Here is a 16,736-nt window from a genome sequence, read left to right as displayed (position 1 = left end):
TTTTTAATTGAAAAAAGGGCCAAGTGAGATGGCCCAGCACCAAGCCTGATTCCCTATACCTGACCACTGAAGCCCATGCAAGTGGAAAGAGAGCCAACTTCACAGAGTTATCTTCTGACCATGGTGCACACAAACACACAATATATAAAATTTTAGGTATTTTGAAGTTAAAAGTATAAAGGAACTAGAAGAATTCAGCTTGTGAAATTCTTACATTATACAAGACATGGCTTGATACTACGTCACGGCAGGTTGTATGTAGTAAGTTAAAGACAATCCATATTTGAGTCCTCTTAAAATCATTGTGTTGAAATCTAATTCCAATGTGGTAATGTCTGAAAGCAAGGCCACGGGAGGGTGATGAGATTATGAGGGTGGCTTTCATGCAAAGGACAGTGCCTAGAGAAGAAGGTGCGTGCACCTTCCACCACACGAGACTTCACAGACAGCCTCACTGAGCCCAGAAGTGGGCCCTCAACCAAGACTATAGTCACCAGATTTTCTGTTACTGTGTCAGTCCAGGACGCTAGCTTCACGAATACTAGTACAACAGCTTCCTATATGGTGCTCCCTTCCCCTCTCTGCCATTCTCCACACTGTAGGCAGTTATGTCTTAGCATTATAAATCTGATTCCAGTCACGATACCTTCCAAAACTTTCCCATTGCAAACAGATTTTATAAAAATCAAATATTCTTAAGCATCCAAAGACATGCTCTGAACTACCTCACTGCCTACATTCACCCACTCTAATGTTCTTTCTCACTTCCGAGGCTTTCCTTAAGTTGCTAAGTTTGCAAAATTACTGCCCCCAGAATTTTCAACTACATTAATCTACCCAACTTTATGTCTGCTTTTACTTTAAATACCAGTTCTTTCCTAAACATTTTGTGTGTGTGTGTGTGTGTGTGTGTGTGTGTGTGTGTGTGTCTGTCTGTCTGTCTGTCTGTCTGTCTGTCTGTCGGTATATGCAGCACATGTACAGGTGTCCATGGAAGCCAGAAGAGTGTTGCAGCACCTTAAAATGGAGTTACAGAAGGTTAGGAGTTGCCCAACATGGGTTACTGGGACTCGAACTTATGTCCTCTAGAAAATCAACATGTGCTCTTTACTACTGAGCCATCTCTCCAATCCCTCAGAATCAGTTCTTCCTAGAAGCCCTGACTGACTTTCAATGGTTAGGTCAGATTTCCTAACTTCTTACCTTTAATAGGTTTCCTAATCCACACTGTATTCTTAAACAAAATGTAAAAGGCCTCATTAAGAATTGAGACCTGCTCATCAAACTCGAACTTAGATCACAATGCTTTTTTAGTCATGAAAAAACTGTTCAAACATGTATCAGAGGTGTAATAAAAACACCCATACGTAATACACCACACATGTCACTGCTTCAGTCTTTGCTGCTTGAGGCTTCCCAACCTGGGTGGTGTCTATCTCCAATAACCCCAGAAAAGTTAGGAATGTAGCGGTTAGAATGACCTAAGCTGGCCTAGAGAAAAACGGCTCAGGGTAAATATGTATTTAAGACATACTGCTTGGCATTGAAAATCCCATCGCACAAAACAGTTATCAAAAAAACTCAAGATATGGGGCTAGAGAGGTGGCTCAGCAGTTAAGAGTCTACTTTAACAGAGAACACAGGTTCAATTCTAAGCATCCATAGCTGTCTATAACTCCATCCCAGAGGATCTGACCCTCTTCTGGACTCCATGGGCACAAAACACACGTGTGGTGAATAGCACAGATAAACATAAAGACAAAACACCCATATACATAAAATAAAAAACAAAATTTTTTTAAAACCTCATTATGTATTAGTATAGATTCCTGGGTTCCATCCAAAGTAATTAATTCAAAATCTCTTGAGTTGCAGTTCAAGAATCTAAATTTTAAAAGCACTCTACTGCCTTTTATTTTAAACTGGCACCTCTAATCTAATCAACATTAGATTTATCTATCTGTATCTTTTCCCACTGTGAGTGTTCTTCTGTTGCTCGAATCTTAAATCGGTCTTATAATAAAAACCCTGGTACCAGATACTGGGGTAAATGCTGAAATATCAGAGAGACAAGCCACAGCCACCACCTCTTACCTCACCAACTCCTCAGCCTGAAAAAGCCTTTAGCTGAAAGGGACGCTTCTGTCAAAAAAAAAAAACCTTTAGTTCCTGTCTCCTCATGCCTTATATACCTTATATACCTTGCTCCACCCAGCCATCACTTCCTGGGATTAAAGGCGAGTGTGCTTCCCAATACTGGGATTAAAGGTGTATGACACCATTACTTGGCCTCTATGTTTAATCTAGTGGCTTGTTCTGTCCTCTGATCTTCAGGCAAAGTTTATTAGGGTATACAATATATCACCACATCCTTCCCTGTGGGAAGGAGGAAAGAGAGGGATGGAAGAGGGGCAGTGCAGAAGGAGAATATATCAGTCCGTGCTCATCTGTTGTAACCTATCAGGCACATAAAAGTTTCAGAATAGTTCCCAACTTCTATCATCCAACCTTCTTTGCTGGGAGTTAGTAAGTGCAGAATGCCTTTACTCAAGTAACACCATCAAACAAATACAGTAAGTCATGATTCCTCTGTATATCTCCAACCTTACGTTGTAGCCTGAGAAAGTATGTCATTGTTGGACTGCTCTGGTCAAAAGCTAAGGGGCTGGGATAGTGCCTGCTATACAAGCGTGAGGATCTGAGTTTGGATCCCCAGCATGCAAATACAACAGCCAGGTGCAGCAGTGCACAGTTGGAGCCCCAGCACTGGGGCCAGGGACCAAAGGATTCCAGGGGCTTACTGGCCAGCCAGTCTAGCCAAAATAGCAAGCTCCAGTTTCAAGAAAAAGACCCTGGAGAAGTGACTGTGGAAGATATCTAGCCTTCACTGCACCCATCCACCCAAGCACATCTGCACATCTATGCACATCTATATACTAGTTTCTTCAATGTGATCAGACATAATTACTACTGCTTATACTTAGTTTTAAGGTTTCCTTTTCCACCCCCAATCTTTTGTTACCCTAATTCCTAATGAGTTATAGGGTTAATCTTCCTCAGTAAAAGGATTAACACAAAAATTTTAATTCTTTTTCCTCTATTTCAGATTATAAATAAGTCAATTATGGAATACTCAAGAGTTACCTTTAATAATGTAATCTCCTTCAACACCCTTACATGAAAGGAAGTTTTAACTGAATGTTAAGGTTCTATCTGACCTTTTATAATGAACATAGTAAGGTTTTCTATTCTGGGTGACTACATTTCTAAAACAGTTTGTGGCTGCTTTAAAATCTTTTTCCTACCTTCTATTCAATCAACACAGACATCACAAGCTGTAAATGCCCTTCCAATTGCCCCAATCTACCTCCTCCTTATGTTGAAAAAAGGGAAGCAGCAGGACATAGAACTGCATAACAAATCTAGGAGAATGAATGGGGATTTATGAAAACAAAGACCTCTAACAAAAAAGAAAAATCAGTTCTCTTTGGTCTCCTTTTGTTGTTGTTTTGTTTTTATTTTTGTTTTTGAGACAGGGTCTTATTCTGTAGCTCTGGCTGTCCTGGAATTCACTATGTAGACCACACTGGTCTTGAACTTACAGAGATCCATCCACTTGCAGCTAACCTCCCCAGTGTTGGGATCAAAGGCGTGTGCCACCACACCCAGCTTTTGGTCTCCATAGAAATGCTCAATATCTACCTATCTCTACAAAAAGGAAAATTAAAGTCAGCACAGTAAATTCTAGGCATCCAGTGTTTTAAAACTCAGTGAGAGAAAGAACTTAATGAGTATGAAATAGTAATCCCAAGAGATACTGAAGGTCTGCCTGAAGCAGATGGTACCAGATAATCTTTTGGGAACTCTTTCAGTTTTAGGGACAAAACATACTTTCCCACTCACTCCCACTCCCTGCTCCACCAACCATATCTTAATATATAAAACCACATACTTCCAAGTGAAAATGTATCACTATTTCTGAAGGTGTTTCCCACCATGATTTGAGATAATAATCACCAAGAAATAAACAGATTTACAATTTATAAGACAGCGAGGACAAGCAGATTGATGAGGAACATAATCAAAATTTATGTACTGTTCCTAAAAATTGAAACAAGTTCTTCAGCTGGGCTTTCATATATTTTAAGGTCTCTATAATCTGGTTCATTCCAACTCTCTACCAGGAGCCCCTATAATCAAGTGTTTAAAAATACATTAAAATGCCAGGTGGTGGTGGCGTTGGATCCCAGCACTCGGGAGGCAGAGGCAGGCAGATCTTTGTGAGTTCAAGGCCAGCCTGGGCTACAGAGTGAGTTCCAGGACAGGCTCCAAAGATACACAGAGAAACCCTGTTTCGAAAAACCAAAAATAGATGGATGAATAAATAAATAAAACATCCCTCTAAATATTCAAAATAAATTGCTATTTCGCTTTTTTTAATAGCTTTCTAGTAAGTCCTCTTCCTTTCACTCTGGTTACACTTTATTCTTTGTACCAATCACTTTAGAATCTTATACTCCCCACTGGTTCTCAGTAACTATACCCTTTAGAGTTAACACTTTTTACTAAGTCACAGACAAAATGGGTATGATTATGACTTATACACCGTAGCTGTGACCAACTGTGTCAACAATAATTCTCAAGAGCTTTTTATAAAGCTTCCTGGTTGCATATTATATGTATCTTCATCTAATAAAGAGGATGAACTCCCTTAGGGATCCTGTTCTAAGTTTCTCAGTGTTACTAAACCCAAGCACAGTGAAGAAGAGAAAGTCCTTTTCAAATTAATGAAAGGACAATGAAATTAATTGAAAGACTGATAGCACACAGACCAAACAAAATCAAAACAGACACATTTATTATATTGCAGATTAAGAACCCTGGAATTAGAAACATCTGGAAATTGGGAAATTCTACACAGAAACCCAGATTTCTCGCTTCCCTTAGGGAAGAAAAATTGAGATGCCCACTATGTAGCCTAAGAGGAAAGACATAACCAGAACCCATTAGAGAAGCAGCCACTGGTTTGATATCCTCTAGACTTACTATGTTACCTATCTGGTACCTTCAGGAATTCATGTTTACAGCCATTGATAAAGTCTCTGACATAAGTCTCTGACAAGCTTTCTTACTCAAATTTTGGCCTTTTTTTTTTTTTTCTCTACAGACACCATGTTTTTCTGCTGCTAAACAGATTTATATCTCACGAATCCAAACCTTGACAAAAAGCACCTACAGTGTCTGGTAGTAAAAACAGAAAATAGAGTTTGGTTGTTCTTCTAGTAGATCTAGTTCCCAGCACCCACAAGGTGGCCCACAACCATCTGTAACTCTAGTTCCAGGGGATCTGATACTCTCTTTTGGCCTCCATGAGCACCAGGAAGGCATGTAGTGTACAGACACACATGCAAGCAAAACACTAATACACATAAAAATAGTTTTCATAAACCTTAAATAATGTACTTCTGCTTTAGTAAAGCAGATTTACTAAAAAAGTATGCTGTTAAAAATCATTTTTCCTCCTTCAGGGTTTTCTTGGACCCGTACAACAAACAAACACACACACACACACACACACACACACACACACACGTACACACACATATGTACACACAGACACACACACACACAAAAAAAAAATCATTTTTCATACTAGTAAGCCAGTTAAGAGGGATTTTAAATCTGCAAATTAAATTCCACTATTTATGTAGTTTTTGCAAAATTATGAGTTATATACTACTGGTTAAGAACAAGTGCTAAAACTCTCAAATTACCAAATATGGTACTGAGTTTTTATTCTACCGTTCTCTACCTGAGAAATTCTGGAAAATTAATATCTTTAAGCCTCTGTTTTCTTACCTTTACATTTGGGCAAGAATATCTACTTAATAAGGCTGCTGTGTGACTTAAAGAAACAATGGTATAAAAGAACTTAGAATAATGTCTGGCACATAGAAAATTGAAAATGCAGCTATAATTTGAGTATTTAAGTACAGAAAAATAATAATAAAACACAGGCTATTTAAACAAAAATAATTTCTATAATATTGCTATCAATAAAGAATGTAGAAAACACACACACACACAAAAGATTCAGTTTATAAGGAAAAGAAAGCTGAAGCAATAAGGTAACACCAATTAGATAAAGAACAAGAAAGAAATAAAAATAACAATATTTACAAATAGCAAGATGAAAAGGAAGATAGAAAGGAAGACTGATAGCAGGAATCGTACTTCAATTCAAACTGCATTAGCTGAAGCTAATACAAACACTGCTGTGTCCTGAGAGAGACAGAAAATAGTGTGGCATAATCCTTCCCCTCAAGACATGTACCTGTCTTTCACAGCACACGGTACCTCATAGGTGCATGGTATATAAGCACAGATCTTTAAAATTTTATAAGAATGTAAAAAGGTAGTAAAGCAGAAACATTTATAAGAAACTGAAGAGTAACTACCACTTAATATAAACCTAAAACCCTATAAATCTTTTATTGTGTGCGCGCGCACACACACACACACACAAATACACACAAGCATGCACACACTCCATGTAGCACACAGCTGGATTAATTCCTATGTAAAACATAAATATAAATAAATGTGTGCAAAAGTAAAAGAAATCAAGTTGGGTTGCTTGTTCACTAGGCAACTGAAGTGGTGAAGTCTCCAAAAGCTCCTTAAATAAGTGGTGAACTCCAGAACTGACACAAGGAAGATGCAAAATTACTCTGGAAACAAAAGTATGAAATTATCCTATAATCATTCCTAATGGTCAAAGCTTCAATGATGTGGAGGACAATGAGGATTGGGGATATAGCTCAGTAGTTGAGCATTTGCCTAGTTAGAACTTTTGAGACCCTAGGCTCAGTCACCAATAACAAACAAGTGAAAATTCCATAGAAAGCTTTTGCTGGGCATGATGAAACACATCTATAATCACAGTATGTGGAGGCTGAGACAGAAGGATCTCAAGTTCAAAGCCAGCCTTGACTACATATTGTAGCTGGAGTTTTTTTGGTCCTGCTTGGCTCACAGTCAGGACAAATCTCTCTCACCTGCCAGTCCCACAGCCACTCAGACCCAACCGAGTAAACACACAGAGACTTATATCATTTACAAACTGTATGGCCATGGCAGGCTTCTTGTATCTTGTATACTTCTTATATCTTAAATTAACCCATATCTATTAGTCTATAAAGTTGCCATGTGGCTCATGGCTTACCGGTACCTTACATCTCCCTTGTCATGAAGGCAGCTGGCAGTGTCTCTCTCCTCAGCCTCCCTGTTCCCACAATTCTCTTCTCTCCTTATCCTGCCTATACTTCCCGCCTGGCTACTGGCCAATCGGTGTTTTGTTTATTAACCAATCAGAGCAACACATTTAACATACAGCACATCCCACAACACTGAAACACATCTATAATCACAGTATGTGGAGGCTGAGACAGAAGGCTCTCAAGTTCAAAGCCAGCCTTGACTACATATAATCAAAGTGAGCTGGAAGCCACCCCAGAGTACATAGTGAGACCCTGTCCTGAAAAAAGAACTAAGATAGTTCAGCACAAGCAAGAAATAAAAATAAAAAAAAAAGGATGATAATGCTAGTACAAAGAATACCCATAAACACTTACTATCATGACTAAACAAGTAAGAAAAACCTCTTTCTCCAATGTGTATTCTATGTGTCTGATGGGGGAATGTCTTTCTGTATGCTGTGAAAATATGTTGCTCTGGTTGATAAATAAAGCCAAAGCTTAGAGGCAGGTGGAAAATTCAAACAGATAGAGAAGAAGGAGAAGGACAGAGCGGAGGAGACGTTGCTAGCTGCTGCCATGAGAAGCAAGTTGTAAGTAAAAATACTGGTAAGCCACAAGCCATGTGTCAAAGTATAGATTTATAGAAATGGATTAATTTAATATATAAGAACTAGATAACAAGAAGCCTGCCATGGCCACAGTTTAAAAATAACATTAGCCTGTGTGTGTTTATTTGGTCTGAGTGGCTGTGTGACCTACGGGTGAGAGAGATTTGTCCTGACCATAGGCCAGGTGGGACACAGGAAAACTTTCAGCTACATGTGTATGTGTAGCTACCTGTATGTATGTACACATGAGTACGTGCCTATGGAGACCAGAAGAGGGCATTGGATTTCTTGGAGCTGCAGTTACAGGTTGTTGCTGAGATAAAAACTACAACCATCTACAAGAGCCACTAGTACACTCTTAACAAGACCAGGGAAAGCCAGCAAGGCTGTTGTTGTTTGTTTGATTTTTTTTTTTTTTTTTAAAAGACAGGATCTCTCTACATAGCCCTGACTATCCTGGAACTCACTATGTAGACCATGCTGGCCTCATACTCAAAGAGACATGCCTGCCTTCACCCTCCTAGTGCAGGGTTTAAAGGTGCCATGAACAACAACCATGGTTGGCAGAAAATTCATTTTTGCTGAAGAAAATTAATAATATTCTTCATTTTACAGGAAAAAGAAAAATCACCATTAGAAAACAGCCATGAATGATAAAATTATTGGGCAAAGTTTAGAAAGAAAGTATGTTCACATGTCCTCAAAATATCTCTCCAAAACTTTGTATTTATACAACAATTAACAGTAGCCTTCTAGTGGAGAGCCAGAGATAATCACATTAACCAAGAACTATGGCTGTGCTGACATTTTACACCCTGTGATAAGCAGAGGGGTATGTCACCTCTTTGTTACTCGGCCCCAAATGCACTACTTCTATCATGAGAAAATACCACCAAGCCAAGGAAAAGTCCACATTTCTGACAAACTCTTTAAAAATGTCTAAGTCACAAAAGACAAGAGTATGGGACATTCACAAATTAGAGGAGAACGGAGAGAATGACAACTGAATTGCAACATAAAGGACACTGAAGAAAACATGACGAAACCTGAAAAAAGCCTATCATCTGGTCAACAGTATTCTAACCATACAAATTTTTGGTTTTGATCATCCTACTATAGTTCTGTTGTCTACCCCAGTGTCACATGAGGTATCGCTTCCTACTGACGGCTGTGTCCTCAGTGCACTCTCTCAGTCCACGCTATATCAGTCCCAGGACATCATAAAGTTCTCCCATGCTACTTCCAAAAATAAGTCCATCACTAACTTTACAAATTCCCAGGGCCAGCAAGATGGTTCAGTGGGTAATGACACTTGCTGACAAAGCCTGATGACCTGAGTTTGATCTCTGGGACCATACAGCAGAAAGAGAAAACCAACTCCCACAAGCTGTTGCTTGGTCTCCATGTGTGCACAGTGGCATGCAGACACTCACATCATCAATCAATCAATAGAATTAATTTTTTTTTCCCCATTTCTGGCATCCTAAAAATGATTAAGTGAGATAATTCTATGGCTTTCAACAAAGTTTTACTTTCAATAGCAGTTAACACTATTACCATTGCTTATTGCACAAAAGCTAAAATTTAAACAAAATTCTTACCTTCCAACCACTGCCAGCCTCTCTATAATACGGGAAGTTATCACAAATCCACTGGTAAATCTCACTTAAAGTCATTTTCTTTTTGGGAGAACTATTAATTGCAAATGTGATGAGGCTGGCATAACTGTACGGAGGTTTTCCATCTTTGTGCTGTTGGACTTCTTCCTGGTCCAGTGTTGTGTTTGGGTCAAGGAGTGCATTCTTCTTAGAAATTCCCGTTCCGTGTGCATTTTGTGTAGCATCAGATTTTTGGATGGCTGCTCTCATGGTGAGCTGTGGTAACCAGTCCATAGATGTTAGGCTGCTCTCCAGTTCAGATGTCATCCTGAAGGTAAATAGACTCCTTAGTGAATATCAAGGAAACAACCCCTGCTTCTCAAAATAATCCAATATTCACAAATCTAGGAGCTCCAAAGTGAGGGAACGCCTGAGTTAAATCTGGAGGGAAAAGACTGAGTTACATTAATGACCAAACTAAATATTTAAGGGATCAACACTTCCTATCTTTTTTCTCTCCAATCATAAAGGGTTTAAAATACAAAATAATACATAAACTGACTGCTAATGCCAATCTTTCTCAGAAAAAAAGAGGGGGGAGGAGGGAGAGGAAGGGGAGGGGAGGGGAAAGGAGGGGAGGGGAAAGGAGGGGAGGAGTGGTCAGCAGGATCTTGGTATGAAAACTCCATCAGCAGCCCAAGTCCTTACTCACCAACACACCACAAACCCTTAAAATTCAAACTGTACACTTCTATCTCCATTTCTTGGACACAAATTTTAGAAGTTATACAAAGGTGTGCCAACACTAAGGTGAAGGCAAGATGTCAGAGAACTGAGAAACAGATACAGGAATCAGCATTAGGGCAAGAAGGTAAAGTTGAGCGGGGGAGGGTAGAAAGATAAAAGCAGGGCAGAACGGAATAGTAGAAGACAAGCTAGCTGAGGAGCCGCCTCAGGAAGGACAGTCAAGGACACTGTGGAAGGAAGAAGACAGGCAGTACCAGGCAATTAGTAAAAACCAAAGGCAAGAAACCAGCTTACAAAAATTGAAGACCTAAGAGTGTAAGATAAGAGAGTAAGCCACAATTGGTCAAAAAGCACACCACAAGCCCAGGCTTCAATACACGCCCTGCAAAGTTGGAACTTCTAATGTATTTTTCTCCGAGGCTAAAAAAACTCATACCATTATTACCACTCCAAGAAAGAAAAGTTCCACCAGGTTAACACACCTTCTAGAAAAAAAGAAATAAGCTACTGAAGAGATGGGAAATGAGAACATAGAAAGGATGCTGACACTTCAGACTGCAATTGCTGGTGTTCAAGCAGAGCACACAAACATTCTGTCCCAGGGTCACAAAAGCAAGACCAGTGACCCACTGACAAAGTGGAAGATGAAAGTGACTTCTAAGTGACACCAAAGTACAAAACAGCACTAGAGTCAAGACTGTAGAGCTGGAAGCGCAGCCCAGTGGCAGAACTGAGCATACGGAAGGTCCTAGATTTGCTCCCCAACACTACAGAAACAAAGAAAAAAGGCCAAGCAGAAGGAGGATCTTGTGGCAGGGAACACCCCACATAGGTCCTTCATCCCAAGTAGCTCCTAGCAAAAAGCAACCTAGGGTCCTGGGCAGAGCCAATTTCTGAGAGACAACACAGGTTTGGAATCAGAATCAAGGACTGGCTCCAACAGTTTCCAGCGGGAAGCCTGTGAAAATGTTCACTGTCTGAAACTCCAGTTCCTCATGTATACAAGGAAACAATCAAAGTACCTACACTTAAAATACTATCTGATAAGGCATACGTGCATACACAGAGCAATTACTCAGGAGGTGTTAATAATATTAGTCTAGGAGTGTCTTGGGAAGGTAAGGTACTAATAATACACTTTTGAGTTGGGGGGAGGAAGAGGGAGAGAGGGAAAAGACAGAGGAAGAAGAGAAGACAGAAGGGAAGAGGAAGTAAAGAAGAGGAGGGAGGAGGAAGAGAAAGGCAGGGAGGAAGGAGACAGAGACACAGAGACCTAGAGTCCTAGTCTCATCCTATTTTCCTAATGCTCTGTGCCACTGTTTTGCCTTGCTTCTCAAATTCTCTCCTCCTTTTCTGAAAACCAAACTTAAAATTCCCCTAAATGGCACCTTCAAGGCTCCTCAAACAAAGAAATAAACTCACCTCATCCCACCACACTGTAGCAGCCAGCAATGCTCAGGCCCAGCATGAGTCCCTTAGGAAGACTGTGACATACGAGGTGTGCTCATTTCAAGATTACACTACAGCAAACGAGGGGGAAGCACCCGAAGCTCACAGCCTCTGACCTTCACTTTAAAGATGGTAAACTAAGTAAGGGTCCACTGACGTTAGAGTTGCTTTCACACAGGCACAAGCAGAACTAAAACAGGAGCCCAGGTCTCTTAATGCCCAAGTCAACAGTTTTTCTGTAGCATCTTCACTGTGAAATGAGGAGGAAAATTACAGCTGTACCTATGTGACTGATCTAAAGCACTTAGAACAACGTCAGACAAAAAAGTTCTTTTTTAAAGGTCAACGGATGATGATCATAAAAATGAGAGCTATTATTACTGTTCAGCACCAAAGAAGTATCGGTTATTATTCCCCTACATGCTGTTGCTCTAGCTGTCTCAGTCTCTCTCTGCACACAGCTTTACCTTGTTCAAATTTTAAGACGGCAGCAGTTGTTACACACAACTCCCACGTTAATATAAAGGCATGTTTAAACTGAAATGTAACTGGCACCAGTGTAAGAACTTAACACACTTGGGGTATGTCAGCAAGAAGGAGGTATTTAAATGTGTGGCAATACATTTAACAAGAATTCATAATTACACATGTATATGAGACTGCTTGAGTAATAAACACAGAGAACCATTATCGATTTCTGGCCCTTGGGGAACTGACAGTTTAATCAAGATCAGGCATGAAAAAATATTGAATGAAGGAGCAACATTAAGTATAGGTACTATAAAGGAAACACAGACTGCAGTCCTGGAGGCAGGAGGAAGAACTTCATCTGCACCTTAAAGAAAATGAAGCTCTAAACAGCCTGGAAAGAAGGCCATACTGTGTCAAAATTATGGCATGTTGTACTTCTAATTATCTCTGTGCTAGGGCAAACGTTAACTACTCCATTAAGTTCCAGGGTTGTTTCTAATGTATTCAAGTTTATATACTCTTGGCAGTAAGGCAGGAAGGGCCTCCATTGTGATACTTAAGCTAGAAGCTGCAGTGAGTCTCCATCAAGCAAAAACATCAAATCTGACCATTACATCTGGCCAGCTCACCAGGAGGTTTAGAAAGGAACTTGTTGGAACAGTGATGGCAGAAGTCCACTAGTGTCAGAGACAGGTGGTGGGATGTTTTAAAACAGCACCAAAAGCGCTGAGGAATCTGGTTCTGGAGAGCTGATTAGGAGATGCCAGGCCACTTTACCTCACCCCATTCCCAAAGCCTCCTTCCTAGCTGGCCTCCTGGACTGACTTCTCCCCATCCCTCCCTGCTAATCCCCTCAAGTCCACTGTACACACTCAAAGAGAAATTAGCAACACTCTTCTCATGTCATTACAGCCATGCACTTTTGATGTCTCTTTCCTGACACTACAGCTAGACATATTTTCAAAAGTTTTAGCTTTTATTATTGCTTTACTAATTCTTCTCTCAATTTCCTAGAGCTGTTCTAACCTAAATTTGGCATTTAACACACTTCATATACCTAAGCTTTCTACCTTCACCCCTCTCTCATACATCCCCACTGAGAACAGTGACCATAAACTAGTATCTCTGATGCCACCTAATAAAATGCAGATACAAATGATCTGAAAAAATAACTAATTCAATAAGGAATAAAAATTTTCTCATCTGAAATGGTCTCTCCACTCAAATCAAACATCTCTCCCTATACAAAGCCTAGTCCATTATTTCTTTCCACTCTGTATCTCCTAAGCTGAGTAAGATCCTGTTCTTATAAGGCATGGATTAAATAAATAGCACAGAATTTATATCCAAGTTTAATGCCCTGTATCATGGAGTCCCTCAGCTCCTTGGAAGAAAGAACTCCAATGGTTAAAACAAGTGTGACTACCCAATTCAGATGTGTATGTGTGTCTGCGTGTGCACTCACACAAGTGCTTAATCAGACCAGAGTACTTGTCAAGAAACAAAATACTTGTTAGAGGCTAAAAGAAAGTAGCAAAAAGTAGACCGGACAGCCTAGGAAGGGATACTGCCAGCAGCAAGGTGCTTTATAACTTGAGAAAGTTACAGCCCAACACAGATTGACACAAACAATTCAACTGGAATGCCAGAGAAAAAAATAGTTAAGATGGAAGAAAAAAGAACACACTGCTTGTAGGAGAAATGAAAACAGAGAAAAAGGAATGGAGAACTAAGGTCTAAAGTTCTGAAATTGATGTTGCAACTGTTTTACTTAAAAGAGCTTCCAAAAGAAATTTTTTCACAACTTTTAAGGCATAAAGAACATCCAAGTATGACAACACAACAGGTGTGGCAGCTTATGCCTGTAATCTCAGCACTTTAAAGAGGCTGGGGCAGGAGTGCTAAGTTCAAAGCTAGCTAGGTCTACTGAATAAAATCCCATCTCAAAACAAAAACAAACAAAACACTTCTCAAAACTAAGTCAAGACACGTGAGTAGGGAGATGGGGAACTAATTTCACTTTACAAAACACCACTGATATGACCTCATATGTGCTTTTACTACCATATTACACTTCTTTGGCTTCCGCCTGCAATTTTCCTCATTCACAAGGAGTAGCAACGATTATTCAGAAAGCTTTACAGTTCAAACAAGGAAATAGAATGGTGGAGATATTTTATCACCAATAGGGTAAGAAGAGGACACAAAGGAAAGTAATAAGAATAAACCTAAGGAGGGTGATGATTTTGTGACCCAAATGGTACTGAGCCCTTCCTCTTCATTCCTAGAACCTGGTATTTTACCTAGAGATTTGGCAGCAGATAAAAAATTGCACAACAGAGAACTCAAATGAAATCTTTGTGCGTAATAAACTGGCTCCTTCTTGTCACATAAACTAAATGCCCTAGAAGAGAAATAAACTGATTAAAGAATTATAAGAGGAAATAAAATACAGATCCTCAGCTTAGACAGCAGGCCTGCCTATGGCCTTATTCGTCCTATAAGTTAAAGCCCTGTTTTTGACGGAAAAACACACTCTTACTTCTGAAATGCAATCTAAAGCCTTAGCTAAAGAAATGTTGCCAAGGGCTGGAGAGATGGCTCAGAGGTTACGAACACTGGCTGTTCTTCCAGAGGACCTGAGTTCAATTCCCAGCACCCACATGGTGGCTCACAACCATCTGTAATGAGATCTGGCTCCCTCTTCTGGCCTGCAGGGATACATGCAAACAGAACACTGTATACATAATAAATACATAAATCTTTAAGAAATGTTGCCAACATGGTGGCTTATACCTTTAATTCTAACACTCAGGAGACAGAGGGAGGCAGATCTCTATGAGTTCAGGCCAGCTTAGGGCTCTGCTTCCCTTGGGGGTTTATTTTGATGCAATGGAACCTCTTCAGCAGTCTATGGACCCTTCTTAGAATATTCTTCACAATTTATGATTTATATTTAAGATTACAAAGTAAACCAATTATACTAAGTATGAATTATTGCTATTCAGTGATTTTAAACATACACACCCTACATCACACAATCACCTAGCAATTTCGGTGAAAATGAACCCTTCAAAACTACTTACTCAAAGTCACCCAAGAGGCGATTTTAAATTTTGTAGACAGCACATGAAAACTAAAATATACTTATTCCACAAATAAGATCTTACAATAATGATTCCTGAAACAGTCCACAAGACTTCCTTTCTCCACAAAGGAATTCTGAATCCATAGTTCTCAGGAGATATAAAAGCCATAGCTGGTTATCGTCAGCAAAGAGACAAACATGTAACCAAGAAAATGTTATTTGCTTAGTGCATAACATACTTAATCCTGACAGTATAGTTTGTTTCTAACTGCCTTGTACATTGTTCTTTCTTCAACACTTTTTCAAAGGAGTTGTTCCCTGTTCCATTGAGGAGAAAGAACAGCACTAAACTACTTTGCACTAAGGCATAAATAACTGATCTGTTAAAATTTCCTTTAAGAGCGGGATGGTGGTACACACTTTTAATCCCAGCACTCAGAGGCAGAGGCAAGTGGACCTCTATACATTCTAGGCCAGTCTGGTCTACAAAGTGAGTTCCAAGACAGTTAGGACTACACAGAGAAACCCTGTTTTTGGAAAAACAAACAAACAAACAAAACAAAACAAATGAACAAACAAAAAAACTTTCCTTTAAGAAACAACCTTTTCAAAAGACAAACCAAAAGAGAGAAAATCCTTTTTGGTCTGAAATGAAAATAAAAACAAGAATTATATTTAAAGATAGAGAATTCAGCAAATAAATAACAAAAGGTCACGTACTAAAACTCAACTTTCATAACTTTTCTTTCACATCTGAAGTTCTAAGAATTTTTACAATACAAAGCATATTAAAACTTCTTTAGTGAGATTTGGTGAGAATCACCATCAGAAAAGCAAAAACAGAAACAAAAAACAAAATGTGACTGCAAAGACACCTATCACAAAAACAGATAGAAAAGAATCCCATGAGGTTATTCTGTAAAGTCCTGATATTAATTGCTTTAGAAAACAATATTCGGCTGGGTGGTGATAGCACACGCCTTTAATTCCAGCACTCAGATAGCAGGAGCAGATGGATCTCTGAGTTTGAGGCCAGCCTGGTATACAGACCAAGTTCCAGGACAGCCAGGGCTACACAGAGAAACCCAGTCTCAAAAAATAACATCAACAAAAAAAGAAAACAATATTCCTTAAGCTCACCACAGGAAGACAGGCATGGCAGTGCACATCTGTCATGTCAGCACGGGAGGTAGGAGCAGGCGTGGCAGTTCAGCGCCAGCCTCAACTCCACAGCAAGTTCATGAGACCCTGCCCCCAGCCCAACCCCACTCATAAAGTATTTCCAAAAGTAGTAAATTATAGCACAATCAATCTTTCCTGGATTAGGCAATCCACTGTGCTTTTTAAAATACTTTTCAGAATAATCTAAATCTCTACTACCATGGAGAATACAGGAAAAAAAAAGTCTTTTGCTAGAGTTTTCTTCATAATGACACCACATTTTACAAGTTAATGTCATTTAGGTTCCTTCTCTAAGTTAAAAGTCTGTAACTACTCCAACTCTTTCTACACAATT

The 16,736-nt window shown here is 39.5% G+C and overlaps 1 protein-coding gene across 6 annotated transcripts in view; it reads right to left on the bottom strand.

Moving 5' to 3' along the window:
- Positions 1-16,736, bottom strand: part of Foxj3 (forkhead box J3) — a 98,085-nt gene that overhangs the window by 51,964 nt on the left and 29,385 nt on the right. For 5 of the 6 annotated variants that reach the window (XM_028886471.2, XM_037202900.1, XM_028886469.2 and 2 more), the window contains exon 3: positions 9,469-9,793. The exons of the other annotated variant lie outside the window; for it this stretch is intronic. In XM_028886471.2, coding sequence (XP_028742304.1) covers positions 9,469-9,793 — 325 coding nt within the window. The remainder of the gene's footprint in view (positions 1-9,468; positions 9,794-16,736) is intronic. 6 annotated transcript variants of the gene reach the window in all.

The sequence above is a fragment of the Peromyscus leucopus genome, chromosome 2 (genome assembly GCF_004664715.2).
Source record: "Peromyscus leucopus breed LL Stock chromosome 2, UCI_PerLeu_2.1, whole genome shotgun sequence".
NCBI lineage: Eukaryota > Metazoa > Chordata > Mammalia > Rodentia > Cricetidae > Peromyscus > Peromyscus leucopus.
The sequence above is the reverse complement of the archived record's forward strand: the minus strand, read 5'-3'. Positions and strand labels throughout refer to the sequence as shown.